The sequence below is a fragment of the Miniopterus schreibersii genome, assembly GCF_964146895.1.
Source record: "Miniopterus schreibersii genome assembly, chromosome: 7".
NCBI classification, from domain to species: Eukaryota; Metazoa; Chordata; class Mammalia; order Chiroptera; family Miniopteridae; genus Miniopterus; species Miniopterus schreibersii.
Window position 1 is genome coordinate 64,752,161 of NC_138108.1, and position 23,454 is coordinate 64,775,614.

The 23,454-nt window shown below is 35.7% G+C and overlaps 1 protein-coding gene across 1 annotated transcript in view; it reads left to right on the forward strand.

The window, feature by feature from the left end:
* The window catches only part of LRP1B (LDL receptor related protein 1B), a 1,542,074-nt gene that overhangs the window by 846,086 nt on the left and 672,534 nt on the right, over nt 1–23,454 (forward strand). The window contains exons 8-9 of the mRNA XM_081143443.1: nt 18,748–18,970; nt 22,024–22,195. Coding sequence (XP_080999569.1) covers nt 18,748–18,970; nt 22,024–22,195 — 395 coding nt within the window. The remainder of the gene's footprint in view (nt 1–18,747; nt 18,971–22,023; nt 22,196–23,454) is intronic.

The following is a 23,454-nucleotide window of genomic DNA, read 5'->3' on the forward strand; positions in this document are numbered from 1 at the left end:
GAGTTATGTGGATAGGATAATATTTTCTATTTTGGTTCTAATATTCCTCTTGATTATATCCTGCCTTTTTTTGCCACTGAAGCATATTGGGTTGATTTCCAGAGCATATTATCTATTCTGACTGTAATCCCAATAAACCATTTGAAATAAGGACAGGAAAATGAGATCACCTGTGTGGACCAATTGAATAGGTCATAAGAGCAAAGCCCAGCTTCCTATCCAAGTAATTTTGAACACTGTACTTTGCCCTAAATGCATTACCTTAAGCCTGTTCATTTGAACCTCGTGTGCCATTTTTCCGACAAGCTATATATAAACTCTTGAGATTTCCCTATAGTTTATGTTACATTGACTTGGAATTTCACTACTCTTTTAGTAAAAATTTGCTAACTTGGAGATGTAAGTATTTTTTTCTCTCTCTCCGATTAATTTATACCAAATGTAAAGTAAGAGTTGTCCTGGAATGACATCTATCTCTTTTAAAATTCATCTCTTTTACATTTATCTTTTTTCCTTTGTCATAACTAAACCATACCTTTATTCAGAAGAAAATGGTAAATAGTTTAAATGTATGATTTCACAAAAATTTATGAAAATTGTACATATTTTCCATCTATTAGTGGCCTTTTACTTGGAAAATGCATTTGTACTTTTTTAAAGAGACCTCAGCATATTCAATTAATTGCTAGTTTCTAACAAAGCTGTGAGAGATTATGAGGACCCTGATGGCAGAAAGGTGGCTCTTCTACTTTTGTCTCTAGTGCCTTGCATGTGCTTGCTCATTACTAGAACTCAGCAAGTGTTTGTTCCATCGAAGTTATATTGTGCCTTTTAGCAGCATCTTATTTTTCCTTCTGTGGCCTAAAAAATTTAATTTATATGGAGTATACTAGCTTATTTGGTATGAAAGTGAGGCTCACCAGGTACATCTACTTGTTAGCCCCCAAAATCAGAATTCTTTTAGCAAGCACTTATTCCTCTAGCAAACTGATATTTATAACTTTAAACGAATGAATTTAAAATCACTTCTATTTCCTATCATCACCCCAGAAACTCTCAACCAAAAGGAAGCAGAGCATCATATGAAATAAAAAGTGTGGAAAAGAGGAAGGAGTGAAATGGGTTCATGTAAAATATCTTCTACATATTAAACTTTGCATCTCATTTAATTCAGCAAATGCATTCTTACTTGGACATTATTTTTCTGGTTGTAGTTACGAAGAAGCTGGGGCTTAGAAGTTACATAACTTCCTCAGAATCAAATAATTACTTGGAATCAGAATTAAAATGAAAACTCAGGTCCATCTGTGTCTTTTGTATGAACCGCCCTCTAGCAAGTCTCATGATAATGCAAGCCTGACACATTCGGTGTCTGGCAAAATGGATGCTCAATAAGTACTTATTAAATGAATAATTATCTCTGAAGTTTGTACTACTTTTGCATATCCTACCACCTACATTCAAAAGGTTGTTCTGAATTGCAACATCAAAGCTAATTGGATTCAGCATATCATTTATTTTTAAGACAGGACAATCATGTGATAAAGCCAAAATAATACTAAAGGACTAGAGGCAGGTCACAAGGCTGGAATTCAAAATAATGAAATGAAGCATCTGGAGAGGGCAGCAGCAGCCATTAAGACAATCAGGAAAGTTTTAACTGCTTAAGGCTAGAAATACCAGAGAGCAGAGTTTGGAATTTCAGAGCAAGCACAGCTCAACAGATCGAGGCATGAGAGACAAATGTCTGTCAAGGAGAGAGCCACTGGAATCCCCAAATTTCTGGTCTCCTTTCCTCTATTTTTGGCTTCTTGATTAGTTTCTGTGCACCCAGTCCATTTGCTTTTCAAGAGTTTTATATCCTGAGCTGACCACAATTACAAAAAGGGTGAGCTCTGATTAGCATATAAGGTATATTAATATAATCTATCTCTGTTATGTTTTCACTTTAGGCACTGGATAGGTATTGGTTGAGTATTTTGGATTGGAAATTTGTACTTAGTGATATCAAGCAGGTATTTAAAATATTGGAAGTGATTTACATCTAACCAACTATAGGATTATTCCATAACGACCACAACCCTTGCTTTCAAAATGCTTACAATCTCATGCCGGATTCTAAACAATGTAGTGGTATACTTCATGATAGGTCACATCACCTTGCACAAAGAGTTTTACAAAGACTTCATAAACGTAATTTACTTGAATTCAGTGCTCTAACTTAACCACTTAACTTTAAATGATTATACTCAAGCGAGCATGGGTTCTAACTAAAATGAAAAAAAAAAAATTGTGTTTAAAAGTTGCTCATAACTAGTGATTAAAAGAGATAGAAGAGGAAGTTAGGAAGAAGGAAGGAAGGAAGGAAGGAAGGAAGGAAGGAAGGAAGGAAGGAAGGAAGGAAGGAAGGAAGGAAGGAAGGAAGGAAGGAGGGAGGGAGGGAGGGAGGGAGGGAGGGAGGGAGGGGGGAGGGGGGAGGGAGAAAGGAAAAACAAACTCAGATTACAAGTTTTTAGAGCATAATTAGATGTGCGGTTATAGAGTGTGCTCAATGAGTCTGTTGTGTTCACTTCCAGTTAACAGTTTTGAAGCTCTTTCCATATGTGCTATCATCTCTATTTACACACAAAGGGATGTTGATGGATAATGCACATGCATCAACTAACCTTTCACAGTCTCTCAGCACATTAGTGCTCTATCTACAATTATTCAGTGGTCCGAAATACTCCAGTAGAAACTCAAAAGGACAGTGGTGTTATTGCTATCATTTGTATCAGACACAGAAAATATTTTATATACTCTAGAGACAATTGAATCTTTTCCCCAAAGCTTTTACTTTGTAATTAGGAAAGCAAGGTAGGAAATCTAAATACTGTTCTTAATATTTATAAATGATAGGTGAAATTCAATATAATTAGAACTATAGCAATTTGTGGTTTTATAAGCATATACTACTAACTTTTTGTGTCATAATTTTAAAAAAATCTAAGTCAGAGAACTTGACTAACTCAGTGCAATCAATTTATCAAATACCCCATGGCTAAGTGTCCATCACTGGTCTATAATCTAGGGGAAAGAGGCAGGGTGGGAAGTGCTGCAATGCAAAAGAAGCTGGGTTGCAAGGGCTAAATCCTGTGGGGGAAGGGCCTCTGCCTTGAGAAGAAGAAAGAGAGAGAGAGAGGGAGAGAGAGAGAGAGAGAGAAGAAGAGAGAGAGAGAAAGGGAAGAAAAGAAAAGAAAAGAAAAGAAAAGAAAAGAAAAGAAAAGAAAAGAAAAGAAAAGAAAAGAAAAGAAAAGAAAAGAAGAAAAGAAAAGAAAAGAAAAGAAAAGAAAAGAAAAGAAAAGAAAAGAAAAGAAAAGAAAAGAAAAGAAAAGAAAAGAAAAGAAAAGAAAAGAAAAGATGAATTGGAGAAATATTCCAAACTGAATTTTCTAACCAGAGTATTCTGTATTTTACAAAGAATGTCAGTTTTGGAGACTGCTCACTGGGTTTGTGGTGGATAATACAATTTCTTTAGAATATCTTGGGCACTAGCCAATTTGGCATTAGGCTAAGAAGCCCAAAAGATCACTACCTTGTTTTCATTCAAAGACACAATTTTCATCTTTCTTTTATAATTCTTTGGAAACACATTTTGCCTCATAATTTAACTTCAAAAAGGGTAAAATCTTATTATAGTTACTATCTAAAAATTGTTATTTGGATAATGCACCCTATAGAATATATATATTTTTGAAACAGGTTTACTGGCAGATGGAAATTTCATGTATTTCTAATGGCTTCATTGCTTTTATTCCTAGTGGGATATGATGCTCTTTTACTCATGCTGTTTCTTGTGGCAAACAAGTAAACGTTGGAAGCATTTATTGAGGAAATTACAGATATTGTCTTTTCAGACTTCTGAATCTTCTGAGTATTAATTAAAATCATTGCTTACTCGTATATATATTACTTAAATCAAATAAAATTGCATTATCGTAGTTCATATTTATATTTTAAATTGCTAGCTTTCATAAGAAATAATTGCTCAGTACGTTTGTTGTCAGCAGAACATTTGACTTCTGTTTCTCTTGTAGCAATGACAGGTGTTCCAGTTACCTTTTGCTTTAATATTGAATGCTTATCACATGAGAATTTTTCCAAATGAAAATATTAGAAAACACCATTTTAATCAGCTTAAGCAAAACAAACAAACAGAAATTTAATGACGCAGATTACTAAATAAAAAGTGCTGACTTGACACGGCTGGATTTAGGGATTCAAAATATGTCCCCCAAACCTGTACTTCTTCCATTTAGTTTGCTGAACAAATCTGGTTCACTGCTATGGTAATTACCAGTTGATTACCTGAACTGTCAATATCTGTTTTCAGTTACTACTAGTGGAGAGGTATTATTTACCTAAACAATTTTTGGACACTGCATCAGTCAGAGTTCCACCAGAAAAAAGAGAACCAGTAGGATTTATAAATATGTGTAGATTTCTTTAAGGAACTGGCTTATGCGGTTGTGGGAGCTTAGGTAGTTACATGAAAAGCCTTTGGGCAGGTGCTCAGGCAGAGAAGGCTGCAGCCCACAGATGGAATTTCTTCCTCCTCAGGGAAATCTTGGCTCTGCTCTTAAATTTTTCAGCTGATTATATCTCGCCCACCCAGTTTATGGAGGCCAATCTCCTTTACTTAAAGTCAGCTGACTGTAGATGTCAATCACATAGACAAAATATCTTCACCATAACATCTAGGTTAGTGTTTGGTTTAATAACTTTAGACTATATTTGGCTAAATGGACACAGAAAACCAAATATCATAAGCACTAATATTAGAAGAAAAGAAAACATGAAGATGATTAAACAGCAAATAATTACCTAAGACCTCTCTGGGAAAAATTCTAATACAAGTGTGATTAAAACAATCTGTTCTCTGAAAAACAAATTGGCTTCCAAGTAAGAAATTGCTAAGATTGGGACAAGAGTACCATTGTTGAGTAGCCTAATGTTTTTTTTAATTCTTTGACTATGACACTAACAAGAGCTTGTTAGAAGACAGTCTGTAGAGCTACCCTACAGAGCCATCCCTGAGTATTCATAAACTGTAAAGCACACTTTTCTTCAATGACCTTGCTTTCTGTTCTCTCTAGAGGTGCAAGCTAGATGCCTTAGAATTCCCTCTTGTATTCTGCGAACCAGCTCAGTATACACTAAACCAGTATTTCTGAAAAGAATGAATAAGGAAGGGAAAGAACTGGATTAGAAATATTTTCAATGCATTGCCATTATTAATAATGCTACAGTAGCCCTAGCCGGGTTGCTCAGTGGTTAGAGCGTCGACCCACCAACTGAAGGGTCCCAGGTTAGATTCCGGTCAAGGGCACGCACGTACCTTGGTTGCAGGCTTGATCCCTGCCCTGGTCGGACACGTGCAAGAAGCAACCAATCGATGTGTCTTTTTCACATTGATGTTTCTCTCTCTCTCTCCTCTCTCTCTCTCTCTTTCTCTCCATCTCTCTCTCTCTCTCTCTCTCTCTCTCCCCCTTCCACTCTCTGAAAAGCAGTCGAAAAAATATCCTCAGGTGAGGATTAAAAATAATAATAATAATGTTACAGTGAATAATTCAGTCCACTTGCTGTCTCTTATTTGTGAAGCTGTATTTTCAGAATAAATTTCTGAAACAAAGGTTGCAGGATTAAAGGGTAAATGTATATTTAATTTTGTTAGACACTATCAAAATTCCCACCACAGTAATTGTAGGAATTGGAGATTTCAACAAGCACCTCATGTGATTATTGTGCACAATAACATTTAAGAATCACTATTTTAGAACATGGCTATTTACTTTTTTGAGTACTAACTCTCTTGTCAAAAACAAATGCACCAATAGGAATACATATTTACTGTCGTAGCTGCAAGTTTGTCCAACCCTACACAATTGGTTTTGATGGAACCCTTGAAGCTCATACTGATCAAGAAGTATCGTCTAAACACATCTCACAATTAACAAAATACTTGTTTTGCCAACTGAGTGAGAGTGGTTGTTTCCCTTCACCAGTTTCTTTTGGCCTCTGCAGTCTTAACCACACTTTGCCTGTGCTTGATCTTGTATTTCTGCTTAAAACTTATCCAAGAAATTGGGATATTGCCACTTATGAATAAGATATTGTTTTATAGGATTTTTCCCTTATTTTTTTCTAAGTATAATTGCCCTTCATAGCTAGAAAAGTGAACATCAAACAAAGAAATTATTTTTTAAAACATGATTTCATCTATGTAACGGTATGATTTTATCACCATTGCAATATTATTGCACATTCATTCCAACAGCAAACTGAGATGTGCACAGAAGTATAAACAATAAATAATATACAAGAAAATGTTGCTGTAGTTAAAGTTTCATTCTTCTGCACACTGTTTTTTTTCCTCCATTTAGTAAGAATTTAAAATTGAATTGATAGTTCAGCTAACTGGTAATTAGCATAGCAGTGAACCAGATTTGTTAAGCAGTTAGTCTACAGCTTCATGGATACTTACCTTAGCTGCTTCCGAGACAGCCATCTGTGTTATTTTAGCTCAGAGAAAAAACCCTTTATAAACTAATAGGATGTCCTTAAGTGAGGAAATTTGGTTATACATTTCTGCATATCTCAAAGACCAAGTTTTTGACAGCTAATATATTACTGCAAATATTCTACTGTTCCACATGAATCAGATATATTGAGCATGAGATTTCGAGTACCGACCCTTGCAAAGTGACCCCTGAAGTAGTTCTAAGATAGCATTGCCCTTGGTTATAAAAAGTAATACGCCCAAATTGTAAAATCCATTTTTTGTATTAAGTAGAATGACAGCTTGTGATCTCACAAGACAGGTAGACTTCCTGAGAAAAACCTGAAGGCACAGTATATTCAAGAAATATGTTTTACGAAAGTTGTACTAGCATGCTGCTCTCTACTCAACCTTGTCCCCACTTAATTAACTATCAAATCCTGTTCATTCAGACCCCAAAATATTTTTTGAATCTCTCCTCTCTTTTCCATCTCTACTCATGTACTAATGCATAACTACCAAACTGGGATCCCCTTATCTAATCTCTTAATACTTTCAGTCCATCAGGGTAAACTATTACATTTTTAAAATTCATGTTGATTTTATAAATGTCCTCCTTTAAAGAAAACAAAGAAGCAAAACTTTTGTTAGATTCTAGACAGTGATAGTCTAAATTCCTTAGGAATATGTCCAAGTGCTATTGTAATATGGTGTCTCTAAGTAAGTAGAAATGACTATTGAGAAAGTACCATTAAAAATGAAAATTAGCCAAACACAGTAATACCAAATCTTACCATGAACTAATTACTTATTTTCACAAGTTCTTCAAAAGGTAGTACAGTATGTGCAAACTGAGACAAAGTGATCATTTATTATTAGCTAAATAATAATTTGGGTCCAAAGTAGAATTCGTGTGAGGTATGTTGGATAATGTGGAAAGCTAACTGGTTTTCCTATGCTAGAATGGCCTTATCCATATGTATTGCATCTTTAACTGGACTGTAAGTCTGAGTCCTAGATTTTGTTATCTAATTTGTGAAAGTCAGTCCAGAGCCTCCCCACCCCACCCCACCCCCCGCCACACACACACATAGAGAACTGAGGAGTATGGACAGACACATGACTAGGTTCTGAGCATACAATGCTGAATAAAGCAGATATGGCCTTTGAATTCTTGGAGGTTATAGTCTACTTAGTAAACAGATCTTAAACATATTGTGTTTGTGTGGGCGTGTTCTGTGTCTGTATCAGTTTTATGCAAGTAAAATAAAGAAGGGTGTTATAAAAAATACAGATGCCATGAGATTATATCTGGCAGACCTAACTGATATTGGAAAAGCAGGAATCATCTTTCACAGGAATTGACATTTCAGTTGAAAATTAAAGCCAAGATTGAAATAACATGGCAGAAATTATATTCTATGTTTTTTGTTGTTGGTGTTTTGTATTTTTTTTATTGATTTTAGAGGAAGTGGAAAGGACAGATATATATAGAGAGAAGCATTGATGAGAAAAAGAGACATTGATCGGCTGCCTTCTGCATGCCCCCTACTTGGGATCAAGCCCAAAACCATGGCATGTGCCCTGACCAAGAATGGAACTGGAGACCTCTTGGTTCATCAGTCAACACTCAACCACTGAGCCACACCTGGCCGGGCAGAAATTACATTCTAGACTGGAAGACATGATGTGTGAAATGCAGAAAGGAAAAATGTAGATGGATTGTTTAAGGAACTGGAAAGTGGCCAAGGTATTAGAAGTATAGAAGGATACCACTAGATGGGGGACTTATACAACTAAGCAAAGGCAGAGAGGTAGGCAGAGACTAGATCATGCTCGCCACTGTTGATAATGTTAAGAATATGAAGGTTTATTTTGATTGTTATTGGCAGCTGTAGGAGGGTTCTATAATACATAACCCACTTTTCATTTTAATAATATGTCTTTGGCTACTATGAGAAAAATTGCTTAAAGGAGAGCAGCAGATGAGATGTAAGTCTCCAGGCGAGAGATGATGGTAGCTAGGTTAGGGAAGGGGAACAGAAAAGAAGATAAATGTATGGATTGGAGATGTACTTTGAAGATAGAATTGGCAGGACATGGTTATGAATTAGATGTAGAGGATAAGGTAGAACATATGAGAGACGAATGCTTGGTTTCTGGAATGAGCTACTAGGTAGGAAGAGGCTCTATTTGTCAAAGTGGAGTAAAACAAAGGAATGCATCTGATAAGAAAGACCAAGAATTTAATACTAGATGTGAAATTTGAGATGCCTAAAATAATTTAAGAAGAATAATCAAAAAGGAAACTCTATTTATGAGTTAGAAGCTGAAAAGACAGGTTAAAATATGAATTAAAATATTAATGAGAGTGTTGGTGTGGGGAAAGTCTGAGGGTGGGATGGATGTAGGGTGGAGGGGATCAATGGAGATAAAAAGAGGACATCTGTAATATTTTCAGCAATAAAGATAAAGAAACTACCTGGCAGGGCGTGGCTCAGCAGTTGAGCGTCGACCTAGGATCCAGGCGATCGGGGTTCGATTCCCGGTCAGGGAACATGCCCAGGTTGAGGGCTTGATTAATGACTCTCTCATCACTGATGTTTCTCTCTCTCTCTCCCTCTCCTTTCCTCTCTCTGAAATCAATAAAGATATATTTAAAAAAAAGAAAGAAACTTAAAAAATATATATCTACCCATGTACCATTTCCTAAAATAAAATAAAAAAATAAATACAAAATATTAATAAAAGTAATGGAAACTTTCAATATTTTTATATGAGAGAATTTAGATGGATCCTGGACCCAGTACAGAAAGAGGAGGTAGAAATAAACTGGGGGGAAAATCAGTCAGACAGAAAGAAAACCAAGAGAGTGCTAAGAAGAAGGAAAGTTGACCTGCTGGCGTGGCTCCGTGAGTTGGGCATCCTCCTGTGCATTGGAGAGTTGCAGGTTGGATTCCCTGGCAGGGCACATGGCTGGGTTGCTGTCTGGATCCCTGGGGGGACGCATGCAGGAGGCAGGTGATCAGTGTTTCATTTTTCTTTCTCCCTCTCCCTTTTTCTCTCTTTCTCTTAAAAAAACAACACACAAAATATATTTTTTTAAAAAGAGGAAGGAAAAGTTAAAAGAGAGGAATAGATTAACTTGGTACTATGCTACAGAGAGATCAATGAGGGATGAGAAAGTTTTACCACATGAAAATAATTGGCAACCTCTGTAATTAAAAAAGAAAAACAAAATGAAGCCCAGCTGATGTGGCTCAGTAGTCGAGCACTGACCGATGCACCAAGAGGTCACTGGCTTGATTCCCTGGTCAGGGCTCATTCCTGGTTTCAGGCTTGATCCACAGTAGAGGGCGTGCAGGAGGCAGTCGATGGATGTTTCTCTCTCATTGATGATTCTCTCTCTCTCCCTCTCCCTTCCTCTCTCTCTAAAATAAGTTAAAAAAAAGCAAACATACAGTGGTCCCTCGGTTTTCGAATGTCATCCATTCTGGAAGCCTGTTTGAGTTCTGAAACATTTGAAAACCAAGGGATCAACAGCCAACAGTTAGGCCTCAGGATCTTGCCCTCAGCAGAAGCCCGGTAGCGTGTTCAACTTCCGAGGCATGTTCGAAAACTGAAGCATTTACCTCTGGGTTTACGGCGTTCATAACCCAAAATGTTCTTCAATGGAGACATTTGACCAAGGAACTACTGTATTAAAAGACAGAATGTTGGAGTTGGAATGAAGAGTGGTTGAAAGGGAAAATAATGTCAGTTTGTATGAACAATTCTTTGGAGAAGGTTGGATGTGAATGGAGTATGAAAAGAAAGGGCTATACATGGAGGCTGGTTTGAGGTTAAGAGGAAAGTTTTATTTGTTTTAGTGTAATAAATAGTAGAGCAAGTTTATATGCTGAAGTTTTGAAGGTTGGATTTAGTAGTAAAGGAGAGATTGAAATGCAGCAGAAAGAGGACTTTGTTAAGACAAGTTTCAGAGAAGGAGAGGAAATGAGTATATATTTTTGCCTTGTATTGGCCTAAACAGATAGGAGGGTGCTTCCTTCTGTGTTACAGGAGGAGAGGGGGAAATAACTGATGTAGATGTAGACAAGTTTTAGTAGGGCCTGTAGGAAAACAAATCAGTTGCATTTTGATGTGCTCTAACATTTCTATGCAGTAAGAGGGAAGATGATTACCTGAGAGTGGAGTGGAGTGGAGTGGAGTGGAGTGGAGTGGAGTGGAGTGGAGTGGAGTGGAGTGGAATATAGTGAATTTAGAGGAGTGGGATTGTGATAGTGGGGAGGAAATGAGAAAGAAAAGTTGAAGGTTTAGTTATGGAGAGAAAATAAAGAGGGTCAGTGGAGACAAGGTCTCAATGACGTCAAAGAGCTGTTTTCGTGAGAATACCTGAGCAAGATAGAGAGTAAGCATACATAGGTGGAAGACTAAGACGCTCTTCGTTTGTGTGGGGTGTGGGGGGTGGGAGTGGGTATCTCTTTTGGTGGAGGCAAAAATTTCTGGTGATGAGTAACAATTTACCACCATGGAAATTTGTGGTTGAAGTGTACTAGAAATAAAAGGCCATAGGCAGAGAGGAAGTCAGAAAAACAAGGAAGAAAGTTGTGGATCCATTATCTTGTAGACATTAGAATTACTGACTTTCCTGGTTTGGAGTGGTTAGTAAGAGAAAAAGATAGATGCTGAATCTTAAATAAAAGATCAGAAGGTAGGTAGATGAGTCTTTGAAGATTGGGGTTCAGTGATACAGGCGGTTGGTGAGACCCTCAAAAAGTAGAAGATGTGAGAAGTTAAGAAGAGAGTAATTCTGGAATTAGTACTGGGGAGGGCACTGATTCTTGCTAAGAGTCCATATTTTCAATGACTGCTGAGGAAGAGTGAGGTCAGGAGATACTAAGTTTCAATAAGGCAAAAAGGTGAAAGAAATTTTCAGGGTATAGTCTAAGGATATTGGGGAGTTTGGGATGGAGTAAGAGTTTCAGACTCCCAATCAGAAGGATTTGGGTAAAAAGGGAGGTGGGATATCAGTGGAAAGAATGTTAGCTTGCACTGTACTTTGTGCAGAGACCTGCATAAACAAGGGAGAGAATGTTGAAAGATTTTGTCTTAGATAAAGATGGGTTTGTAAGATTTCAATTATAGTCTGAGGAAAAGGGCTGCCAGGTAGTTGAAATGTTAGGCCAAGTGTGTCATTCGCTATCTTTTAGGTGGTTAGATTTGGCAGTTGCAGCTTAGGGTAGCTATGGGTGGTAGGAATGAGTGAGTGAATATAAACCAAGTGGTTCTTTCCTTGGAGAACAGGGGAAGTGCTGATGAATTCTAAGCAAAGCAAGGTGCACCAGCCTTTTTCTTGCTAACAGGGCCAATGCTCCACCTTCAGGCAACGGTGATCCAGGGAAAGATGACTTGATATTTACTTCTACTGTCCAATCTTTGTTAAACATTAATGAAATATCTGTGTGATAAAGATAAAAAGAAACAATAATAATAGTGTGCAAACTTTTCTATTCATCTGTGATTGTATCACTCCTCTTTTACAAAGAAAGGTTTATTACTCTCTGAGTTAACTCCCGCTCTCAGAATATAGACAATGAACAGCAAAGGGTACAAAAAAAGCCTAAGAGACTATCTTGGTTAAAATAATGAGTTAGAGGCAGTGTTCGGGTGAGGTAGGGATTGAGAGAGGCTGTATTTGAGTTTATGAGGGAGTTTACCCAGCTTAGATTGGGGAAGGAATTTTTAAATCTGTGACTTGAGTAATAAATATATTGAGTTTAAAAGAAATAAAGAAAGGTGTGTTTTTTAAAAACTTGCTGTTCATGATTAATATGTTTTCCTTTGTGTTTTTATGGGAGACCACAGAAAAGATTTCAGATGCTTTCTATTTATGCCATATATATATATATATGTATGTGTGTATATATATATATATATATGTATGTATATATATACACACACACACACACATATATATGTATATATGTGTGTGTATATATATATATATATATGCCAAACTGATATATATTTAATATGGCCCAGATGGAGTTATATGAGGATTATATGTGAAAAATTTTAAATGATTGCTTTATTTAGAGTTAACATTTCAATGTGAAATATTTCTAAAGTAAAATGATTTTTGATTGTTTAAAATCTTTAGAACACAAATGTTCTGAATCTTAAACTGTGGTGATTTACTCAAGGCCCTTTAGCTCTCAAGTATAGAAACTCACTGAAGCTTCTGAAATGTATAGAGATGTCCCAAAAGATTATGGAAAGTCTCATGTGTTGTCCTCATAACTAAGGACAGGAAGTAAAGATGGACTTCCTGGGGCCTAGATAATCCCTCACTCAAGGACTCCCTGGTTCCTTTCTTTCCATCTCTCTATCTCATGGTTTCCTAAACAACTTCTGCACTGTGCTCAGGTATTCCTCCTCTCTCAGCACCTCCACTCTCACCCCACCTGCTCACCCTCACCATGTTAGCACCACTACCCACTAGGTGAGCTCCATGCTTGTTGGGTTAGATTTTTGAGAGAAAGGGTCCCAGTAATTAAACTCAGACCATGACTTGGTTTCATTTGTATCAATGTTACTTCTTGGTCTAATTATCTCTAAAGAGGAGAGGGATAATACTGGCCCATAGGGCTGCCCCTCTCCGAAACAGTAACTGATGGAGCAGGTTTAGATAAATATGGATGGTGAATGAGTCAGCCACATTGACTGACATATCTAATACATGTACACTTTTGGAGCAATCATTAGTGGAATGATTCCAGAATATAGAGTAACTGAGAGCAAGAGTCTGTATGTCAAGTTTAATTTCTGTGTGTTTATGTATGAACTGAAAACCAAGTTCAAGAGAGATTTTTTTCAAACAATGAAAGCAAAAACCCCAAACAAATAAAAATCAATAAGTAACTGTCTTGAACATTCTTGACTAGACAGACAAAATAGTTTGATTGCTTATTATCCACGTCTTTTAAGTAACGGGAGCTAATAGAATTTGAATTTAAAGATGCATTACTCTTTCAGATTTGCAATTGCATTTTACAACTGCAGTGCAAAATATTTAGTATTCTTACTTTAGTTCTGAATACACTTTAATTACTCTATGTAATTTGAAAAAATGCTTTCATGTTTAATTTTTGTATACACAATGGGAGAAAAAAATACAGTTGTATTACTATATTGATGTTATTTGTATAACACATTATTTTAAACAAGACTGAAAAGTAAACTTCCTAATACAATCCTTGCTAAGGAAAATACATATCATTTTCCTGAAATGTAAAGAAATAGAGTTATCTCCATCATCACAAGATGAATAATTATAGAGGGTTTGCAAGCCTTAATTAAAACAATGATTTTTAAATATCTGGCACTATATGACCCCTAGTTTTATGCTTCACTTCTCTCATCCACTTTCTGATCAAAATCTTATGTAACCTCATTTTAAAATAGTGAAAATGAATAGTAGGTTATTTCACTGTGAGAACCCTCAAAGTTTCTAAATTCCATTTATAAGCTATAACCAAAATGTTAGGGGTAACTATGGTGACATCAAACCAGGGTTGACTATGGAGTTAAAGGATGTGGACTGGGCTCTGATGTTTTTAAGTTAACCTTTGTCCTTTTGACAAAGTACAGAAGAACAAAAAGTACAAAAGTACATCATTTAAAATGAATATCTCTAGCACAAGTAAGTCTTATTTTTATCAAGTAAAAAAAAAAAAAAATGCAAGCTTTAGGATGTCAGAGCGTGTAACAGTTGGTTTGCTTTAGTATGTCGGGCTGATGGGAGCCGTAACTCTGTAAGCACGGTGCTCTGTCACTGTCTGTGAGTGCTCCCTTTGCGACTTTTGATTTATGCCAGGCAAGCTTGCCAACAACACCCAAAGTTTCTTACAATCTTCAACTGCATAAATCTGATATCTCTATAGTAAAACAGGGCTACTTATGTAATCAACAAAAATGGAAGATAAAATCAGCTTTCCCTTATCTGATGAAATAAGGAAGCTGAAATGAAAAACTATTTACTAAAAATGCCCAATTATAAGATTAGTGAACTGGATGCATAATTGAAAGTTTTAAAGAAATGTTTCTGTTCTTTATGAAGTAAAGGTTAAATATATCTTAAACATAGAGACAGCAGTTGGAATATAGTTTAATTTTAATTTCTTTCTTTTCTGTGTTAATGGGAATCAGAATGAATTTTTTTAAAAAGTGAAGGACAAGAGAAGAGCAATCTCAATTTAATTCCCCCCTGATGCTGGAAAATAAAAGATAATTGATACCGCAGGAAAGAACAGGGAGAGAAGATATGTACGTATTGTGATCCTGAGGGAATGGGGCGTAGGACAGATTTGGGAGTGATCTCACCATCCACAGGCAGAGTGTTGCACCTGGGGCCCTGTTTTACCAGAGGCAGCATTATATACTCGGTTCCTGGGGAGGAGATGCTCAAAGGGTGACTGCGGACCCTGGAAGTTAACACAGTTAAGTGTTCCGAAAACACTGAGTAAGACAGAATAAATGATGTTCCAAACTACCATCTGTTCCATTGTATGGGATTTGTGGGATATGGCACAGGCTCACCCATGGTTTCTAAGCCCAGGGACAGTAATGATAAAGCACAAGACTATTACATTTCAGTTCAAAAGGCATAACAATCTAATTATGAAAAATAAATCAGGAAAACTCAAAATAGGAATATTCTTCAAAACAACTCATATTTACCCTTTAGAAATGGTAACATCATGAATAACAGGAAGGCTTTCTGTTCAAGATTCAAGGAGTGTAGAGAGAAAAGACAATAAAATGTAATATGTGGTGCTAAATTGAATTTTGAATCAGAAAAAAAAGAATATTTTACTATATAGAACATTATTGGTCAACAGGCAAAATCTGAGTGAAAACTATGTATTGTATCAGTATTAAAAGTATTGATTTTGATATGTGTACTGTGTTTATGCAAGAGGATGCCTCTTACGTAGGAGATGCAGCCTGAAGTATTTAGGGGTAAAGGGTCATGATGTCTACAATTTACTGTCAAGAGGTTCAGACAGTACTAGAAATAGCCAGAGGGGCAAAAGGTAAACAACTCCTGAAGGGCATAGGTGTTCATTCTATTCTTACAACTTTTCTGTAAGTTTGGAATTATTGAAAATAGTGAGTAAAAAACAAAAGGCGTGAGGAACATTTGTGTTATGGCTCTGTCAACGGCTTCCCATATGGACTTTGAGCCTGTTTCATCTGTGAAATAAAAACAATCTGCCCCCTCTATTTCAGATAATTATAAGGGTCAATGAGATAATGAGGTTCAGAGTACTATTTACTTTTTTTTTAAGATTTGGAAAACTATTTTATATGAGAGAAAAGAGTGATTTTCAACCAAGCTATACGTTCATCATAAATGAACTATAGTTTAGACAATTTAAAACTTTAGCTTTTGTTTGTTAATTATAATGCAGCCACTCACTATAATGCCTCAATTAAAGAATGCCCTGGGTAATGAAGCATTTCTCTGTAACAATAGTAGGACATTTTAAAATTAAACAGTACTAAAACAATCAAACAAAGAAACATCTACATAATCATGTGACTATGGGTACTTATTGTTTGCAATATTATGGTTTTAGTGCTGTTCTCTTGGAGAACTCTTTCATTTCTTGCATTTTAATTTTAAGTGAATGGATCTCATCATAGTCAGTATTCTGACATCCAGGAAGGTTCAATTTGGTGCAAAGGTTCAATTTTAGTGTAAAAACATTTAAGTCTCCACTGGGCACTAGTTAATCTGTTGTCTGCTGGGGGATCCTTTACTGTTTCTTGTAGCTCGGTGCCACTTCCCATACCCAACATCCTCCTGCTGTTTTGATTTTACACTTTCATTAAAACAGTAAAATTTTAATTAATTGTATATTTATACTTTTTCCCTATACTTTGTTTGAAACTTATTCAATCAGTTATATTGTGGCTTGGGATACAAAGAATCGCTGCATCGTTCCTGCAAGAGTAGGTCAATATCACTGAAAACCTTGGATAAGTAATTTACACTTTCCTGACCTCCATCATGTGGTCCACTCTTCCTCCATAATTAAAATTTTCGAATAGAAGTACTACAATTTCTAGTATTTTAACAAAAAAACAAATCCAATGGCATCTTTTTAACCTGTATTCTTCCTTTTTCTCTTTATTTATTTTATGAAGCAGTTGGCCCAGCCAGCCACCCCATCTTTTCCCCTGGAACTTTTCTCTCTTAGACTTCTATGAGAGTCTGTGTTATTTCTTTGACCATAACTTCTGATCTTATTTATTTGCTCTTTTTTTCTCCAACAATGTGCCTCCATGGCTCTCGTCTTGGCATTCTTCTTTTTTTCCCTTTGATGTCACATCTGATTAAGTCACCTCAAGATGACTTCAGAGAAGCCTCTATATTTCAAAGTCAGCTTTTTTCTTCAATACCATGTAGATAGTTGCAATCACTGCTTCATCTATCATCTATCATCACCTAATCTATCTACCTACCTATCATCTATATATCACATCATACAGAGTGTGCCAGAGTTTCCAACTGTTTATGCCCAAAGCCAGGCTACCTGCACGCCAGCATTTTTTCAGTTCTGTGAAATAGACAAGTCAGAAGAGAAAATTATTAAAGAAGAGGCATTTGGGTGTAAGATGAGAAAGAGCGCTTCATAAAATAGGAATAATGGGCGGTGTTCTACAGAAAGGGAGAGAGAAACCGGGTAATTCTTATAGCAACTTGACTTGAGACAGCTATGCACAAATTAATTTACAGGTGAAGAAAGAGGGGATGCAAGATGGAAGCAGGAAGAGAGAGAGGCTCAGGAGCAGAGTGTTGAACATTTAGCATGACAGTAAAACATAACACAATATGTTCTTTTATTTACTCCTCACTAGAATAGGAAGCTCTTCACCTGAATAGAATGTCACTTGAAAAATAATTTTTAACTTATTGTGATAAATTGATCTTTCAAGAACATTAGGTGAAATATAGACTCATAATAAAGTCTGGCTCTCACTATCACAGACAGTGTGTGTTAATGTTTCAATTAGTCAAATCCTCCCACAGCACAAAGAGCTAAATCAAAGTGAAATAACGCTTTTAAGCTTGAAAGATACCCCATGCTGTTAGATCATGCAAGAATGTTGAGAAAAGTAACCAAAAACTAATTCACCAATTTGGTAAAATCAAATATTCTGTACTCTAGGTAATCTTAATATTGCTCAGTCACTGTAAATCAGATTATTCTTGAGATTGTATTTAAGTCAAGGCAAATGGTCTTCTACTTACAAATGTAATTTAGTCTCATGAGTAGGTAATCTTGTTAAAATATTGTCAGGCTAATTGAAATTGATTTGTGTTTACTAAACATAGTGAATACTAATTAAATATTAGACACTGAAGTGCTGGAGGTATTTAAACCTTTGACAGACACCCTTAGTACTTCATGGAAGGTTTTTTTCTTTTTTTCTTTTTTATTGTCTCGCAGGTTAACATTCCTTTTCAGCCTTTTCTTCTAGATGTATAAGGAAAAAAATAAGAGAAATGGACTACGTTTCCTTCATGAAATTTTGTGTCTGGGGAATATTTGGAAGAATTGGGAATTGGTTTTGGGGCTGTTATTTATGTTTTATCTCCACTGCTACACACAACACATTTGCTTTTTCCATCTGCTTAATTCCATTGCAGGTTTACGATTCACTACCACTCATAGCATCACTGAGCTCCACATTACAGCTTTTATAGGAGACAGAACTACCAGCCAATTTGAAAAGCAGGTTGAATGAAGATAAAGCCTGATAGCTCACGTGCCCTGGCCTGGTGACTTGGCTCACTGCAGAAGCTTATACCAAATAGGTTGCCCGCATCTTCTGTGCTGTATATGTATGGGCTCTATGAGGCTTAAAGAAACATTACCCCTAATAGGAAAATAAACCCACCATAACCATTTGTTTTGGGGAAATTTTACAGTTGTTTGTTAACCTGCTCCCTTATGCCCCGCAATATTCATTAACAGATTTCTCTGTTTATGAGTGATATTATATGTAAATGGTTATGAGAAGCTAACAGATGTAACCACTGAAATAAATTAGAAGGAAAAGTTCTGTTTTTTGCAGATGGTTCTATTGAATATGCTTTTATCCCTCCTCGACTTTAACATTTAGTTTTCTTTCAACAGCAAACTTTTCTTTACTGACTACGGGAATGTGGCCAAAGTAGAGAGATGTGACATGGATGGGATAAACAGAACAAGGATTATTGATTCAAAGACAGAGCAGCCAGCTGCACTGGCACTAGACCTAGTCAACAAATTGGTTTACTGGGTAGATCTTTACTTGGACTATGTGGAAGTTGTGGACTATCAAGGCAAAAACAGACACACTATTTTTCAAGGCAGACAAGTAAGTATAATTTTGTTAGAAAATACAGCTAAGGTAATAAAATGTATGGTATCACATTAAGAAGAAGACCCAAAATCTCAATGTTGAAAATTTCTTATGAAGTCAAGCTGCAATGGGTCATAAAAATTGTGATGTATTTCCCAGATGGGAGACTGTTCTTTTTACAGTACAGTCTACATATTGGAGATGCCTCTCATTTCTTTCTTCCTTGTGTTAAAAGCAAAGCACACAGGACAAAAACAACAAAAATAAAACAAGAACACCAAACAAACAAAAATCCATACAAGCAAGAAAGGAAAGCACTAGAACAGAACAGATGTTATGTCCTACTTACTAAAAACTAACTTAAGTTGTTTATTTATAAGGAACTGAACTATGATCTGTCTCATGTGACATTGAAAATATTTTACTAACAAAAGCAAATGCCTGCTTACAAAAACATTATTTTAATACTTTGGATTAATTTTTGCTTTCTGATATATTTAACTACTTCCTAAAATGAGAATTCTGTGAAATTTTTGTAAAAGTTTTGGGGAAAAAATTCACGGAATTCAAAATTTTTACAGAATTCAAAATTTTCACAGAATCTGAAAACTGTATACAGATGGTCAAAAATGTTCACATCTTTACAGCTTTTCCCTTGCTGAATTACAAGATTTTTTTCCCCAAAGAACACTCAGTATACACCTCAAAGGAACTCTCTAAGCGGAAATGAGCCTCATTCACTAGTGTAGCTTTTCAAATTCAATTTTACCTCACTTATTACACTAATTTCAGGTGAGATTCTTGTTCTATTGAAATAAAATATGTGCATCTCTGCTTTCTTTTGCAATGCAAGGCAAAAATATTCTGTAATTACCCTTTAAAGTTACTTTTCAAATCAGCATTTGACAATGAAATCTTTCCCTTTCTTTGGAAAATAAACAAATACACTCATCTAGACTGTTAAAAAGATAAAGTTTCCAATATTATAATTGGGAACAGATATTTCTCACCTTCAACTGTCCTAAAATGGCTATGATGGATCTTTGCTTTTACCGATATGTAATTAAAATTTCAAAATACAAGGATAAGGAATTCAAATGATTTCCCCCACAACTAAACAGTTTTTTAATGTTTGAAGTTTTAAATTATCCATTTATTTTTCCTTTCTATTGTTTGTTTTTGCTGATTTGCCACAAAGTAATCTCACATATATTAAATTGGCCAGTATGTAATCAGATAGATAAATTTTTTGAAGTATTTGGGCTGCAGGCAGAATGTTCTATTCACCACTCCAAGCCCCTCCCACCTCTATTAGGGTAGTTAAGCAGAGCAGGCAGCAAAGTACTTACTTTATGGGGAACAGACCCTTCTGAAGGCAGGAAGGAAGGCAGTGAATCAAATTTGCTCTTGACTGTGTGAATATGTTTTCTCCTCTGACAAATTCAGTTGGTTCCCCCTCTGTAGTCACGCTCTCTCCTCTGGGATTGTGGATTGTTGGTATTGTAGAGTGTAATGTGGACATATCACAACCATGCAGTCCTAGATGAATGGCTCCAAACTTTGAGCAAAACATACATGAGGTTAATGGTAATGAAGAGTTCAACTTGTTTGTAATCTTTATAGAAAAAAAATTTTCCCTAGTCAAAATTGAGCCATAGATATATTTAGTTAATATGTCAGCTATGTTGAAAATATTAGTAAATACATGTGTGCTCTCTCGCTCTCTGTCACACACGCACAGACACACACTTACTGGGGAATAACACTAACATAAAAAAGATTATTTGGGCTTTAACATCTAATGATTCAACCCATTGATTCCACTCTTTCATTTCTAGCCTGGACATGAAATGAGATATGCTACCAAAACAACACACAGTCTTCTTTTAATCACGTCTCACCGTGATGATCAGAAATAGTAATGATGAATTGCACACACTTGAGAAATAACAAATCAAACAATTTTGCTTAAAGTGCAGAATTAGCAGGATTTCCTGATTAAAATAGAAAAGTGTGTCATTTTGTTCTATAAATATATTTACAGTGAAACCATGCATGCTTTCTCAAGTACTCTTAACTACAAATCTATACTAAACGTGCTCTAAAAGTACAATATAATGCCAAAGTATAGTGACAAATGTTTTTTATCAAAATTTCTACAGAAAATCAATTGACAGCTCTACCATACCTTGGACCAGAACCATTTAAAATTGAGTATAACATAAGGAATGCCCAAAGGCAATGTGCCTCGCATGTGCCTTTAATGGGAAAATCACACTACTCACTCTTTCTATGTTTTCCTGGAAGGGTTCCATGACTTTAAGATACCTGTTCTTCTCCATAATCCCCAAGACCTCTGCCAAGGACAAGCTTTATGCTTCACACTATTAGAGTGTCATGGGTGGCAATAAACATTGTTATTCTCAAGCAAACAGCTCCATTTCCATTATGAATAAGCTTTAGAAAGAATGCAATTTTTGAGTAACATACTGACATTTTATTTACAATTATTCCAAATACTATGTGATTTCATCATTTATTATTTTCCCTGCTGGGCAAGTATTAATCTAAATGTAACTTGGGATTTTTAAAAAATGGGATTTTTAACTTATAAAACAAATTTTCAAAGGCACTTTAACATCAGTTCTTTCATAGGCAAAGCTGTGCTTTTGCAGATTCTACATATCCATGACTACATGAGCAAGCAGCCCATAAAAATATCTCCAATTTTATATAATAGTATCATAAGTATATTAATGAATATACTTAAAAGTTTGGCTCTTGCTAGCTTTTGAAAAGTAGCTACTGAACATGTTTTCTTAATGAAACATGAATAAAATTTTTCTCCCATGCATTTGCAACTGCTTTATCTACTACTGCATAATGTTTTATTCTCAGAATAAATTTTTTAAATTAGTACAATGTTGAGTTTTTTGAGATTAAATGAACAATAATACGCTGTGACTCCTACTATGGGAATTGTTCACACTAGTAAATAACAATCTGTTTTTCTTTCAAGTTGAAAGCAGCATAATTAAAAATATAGTTATTTTTGCCCCTTTTTATAGGTCAGACAATTTTATGGCATGACTGTGTTTGAAGACTATTTATATGCAACCATTTCTGATAACTTCAATATCATAAGGATAAACCGATTTAATGCCACTGACATTCATTCATTCATTAAAATGGAAAATGCTCGAGGAATTCGAATGTATCACAAAAGAACTCAACCAATAGGTAAGATGCCAGGCTTCTTCATAGCCTTCATAATGGTGACTTGAATGGGGATATGGTCCTTGTGCCTTTGTACTGTACGAAAGTTAATGAATTATAAGTTCTCTGTTTTGATTAGCAAAAATGTACGTGTCTGCTTGACATAATAGAATAGAGCTCCCTTCCCAAGTCTAAATGACAAATTGTTCAGTTCCTGGTGAATTGTTTCTACAAGCATAGGATTGAAATGATAGCTAGATTTAGATTTAGGAAGGAGCTTTCTATTTTCACTCATGCAGTCGGGAGACCCAGATGCTAAGATGCTAGGAATTCTTTCGGGGGAGTATTATTTTGGAGAGAAATTTCAAATCATATGACTTTCTTGAAGTATTGGTTCAGTTTTAATGCAATCATTGGGGTCTTTTGACTTAACATCCTAAGTGTGGCTTTTTAAATACATGTTTATTAAGAAATGAATTTTGATGACTAGACTGCAATATTTCTAAGTATTTCTCAAAAACACAAACTAATTATTTTGCATAATAGATTAATGGTGCCGGTTCATGGATACAATTTAGGCTCAATCATATAAATACAAAGGCCACCACCCCAAACTTTCGTCATCTTTTTGTGCTTCAAATTAACACTAATTTAAAATTATCTAAACATTAACATATGAGAAAAATAAAGCAGATAAGGATGGCAAGGTGTGTCAGGGATGGGAGTAGCTTATAATTTGGTATTGAATGGTCAGAGGAAGTCCCATTTGAAAAGATAAAATCGAGTGAAGACTTGAAATAATTGAAGGAGAGAGGCAGGTAGAGATGAGCAAGCACAAAGACCATGAGGAAGAGCATGCTTAGATTCTCCAAGGAACAGCAAGGAGGCCCATGTGGCTGGAGCAGAGTAAACAAAGGAATAAAAGTCAAAAATGAAGTTGGAGAAATGGAGAACCATAGCAAGTAGGGCCCTGTAGACAACTGTTAGAACTTTTGTTTATACTTTTAGTGGGATGCCAAGTCCTTAGGAAAAATCAAGCTGAGGAATATCACGATCTGACTGACCTTTTATTTTGTTTAATTTATTTTTATTCATTTATTTTTTTGACTGACCTTTTAAAGGAATCAATATGGTTACTGTGCTGACAACAGACCGGGCAGGGGTAGGGGTTGGCAAGGGTGGGAGGCTGAGGAGATGGTGGATCAGATCAAGATGGTAGCAGTGAAGGTTGTGAGAAGTAGTTAGATTTAGGATAAATATGAAGGTAGCACTAATGGGAATTC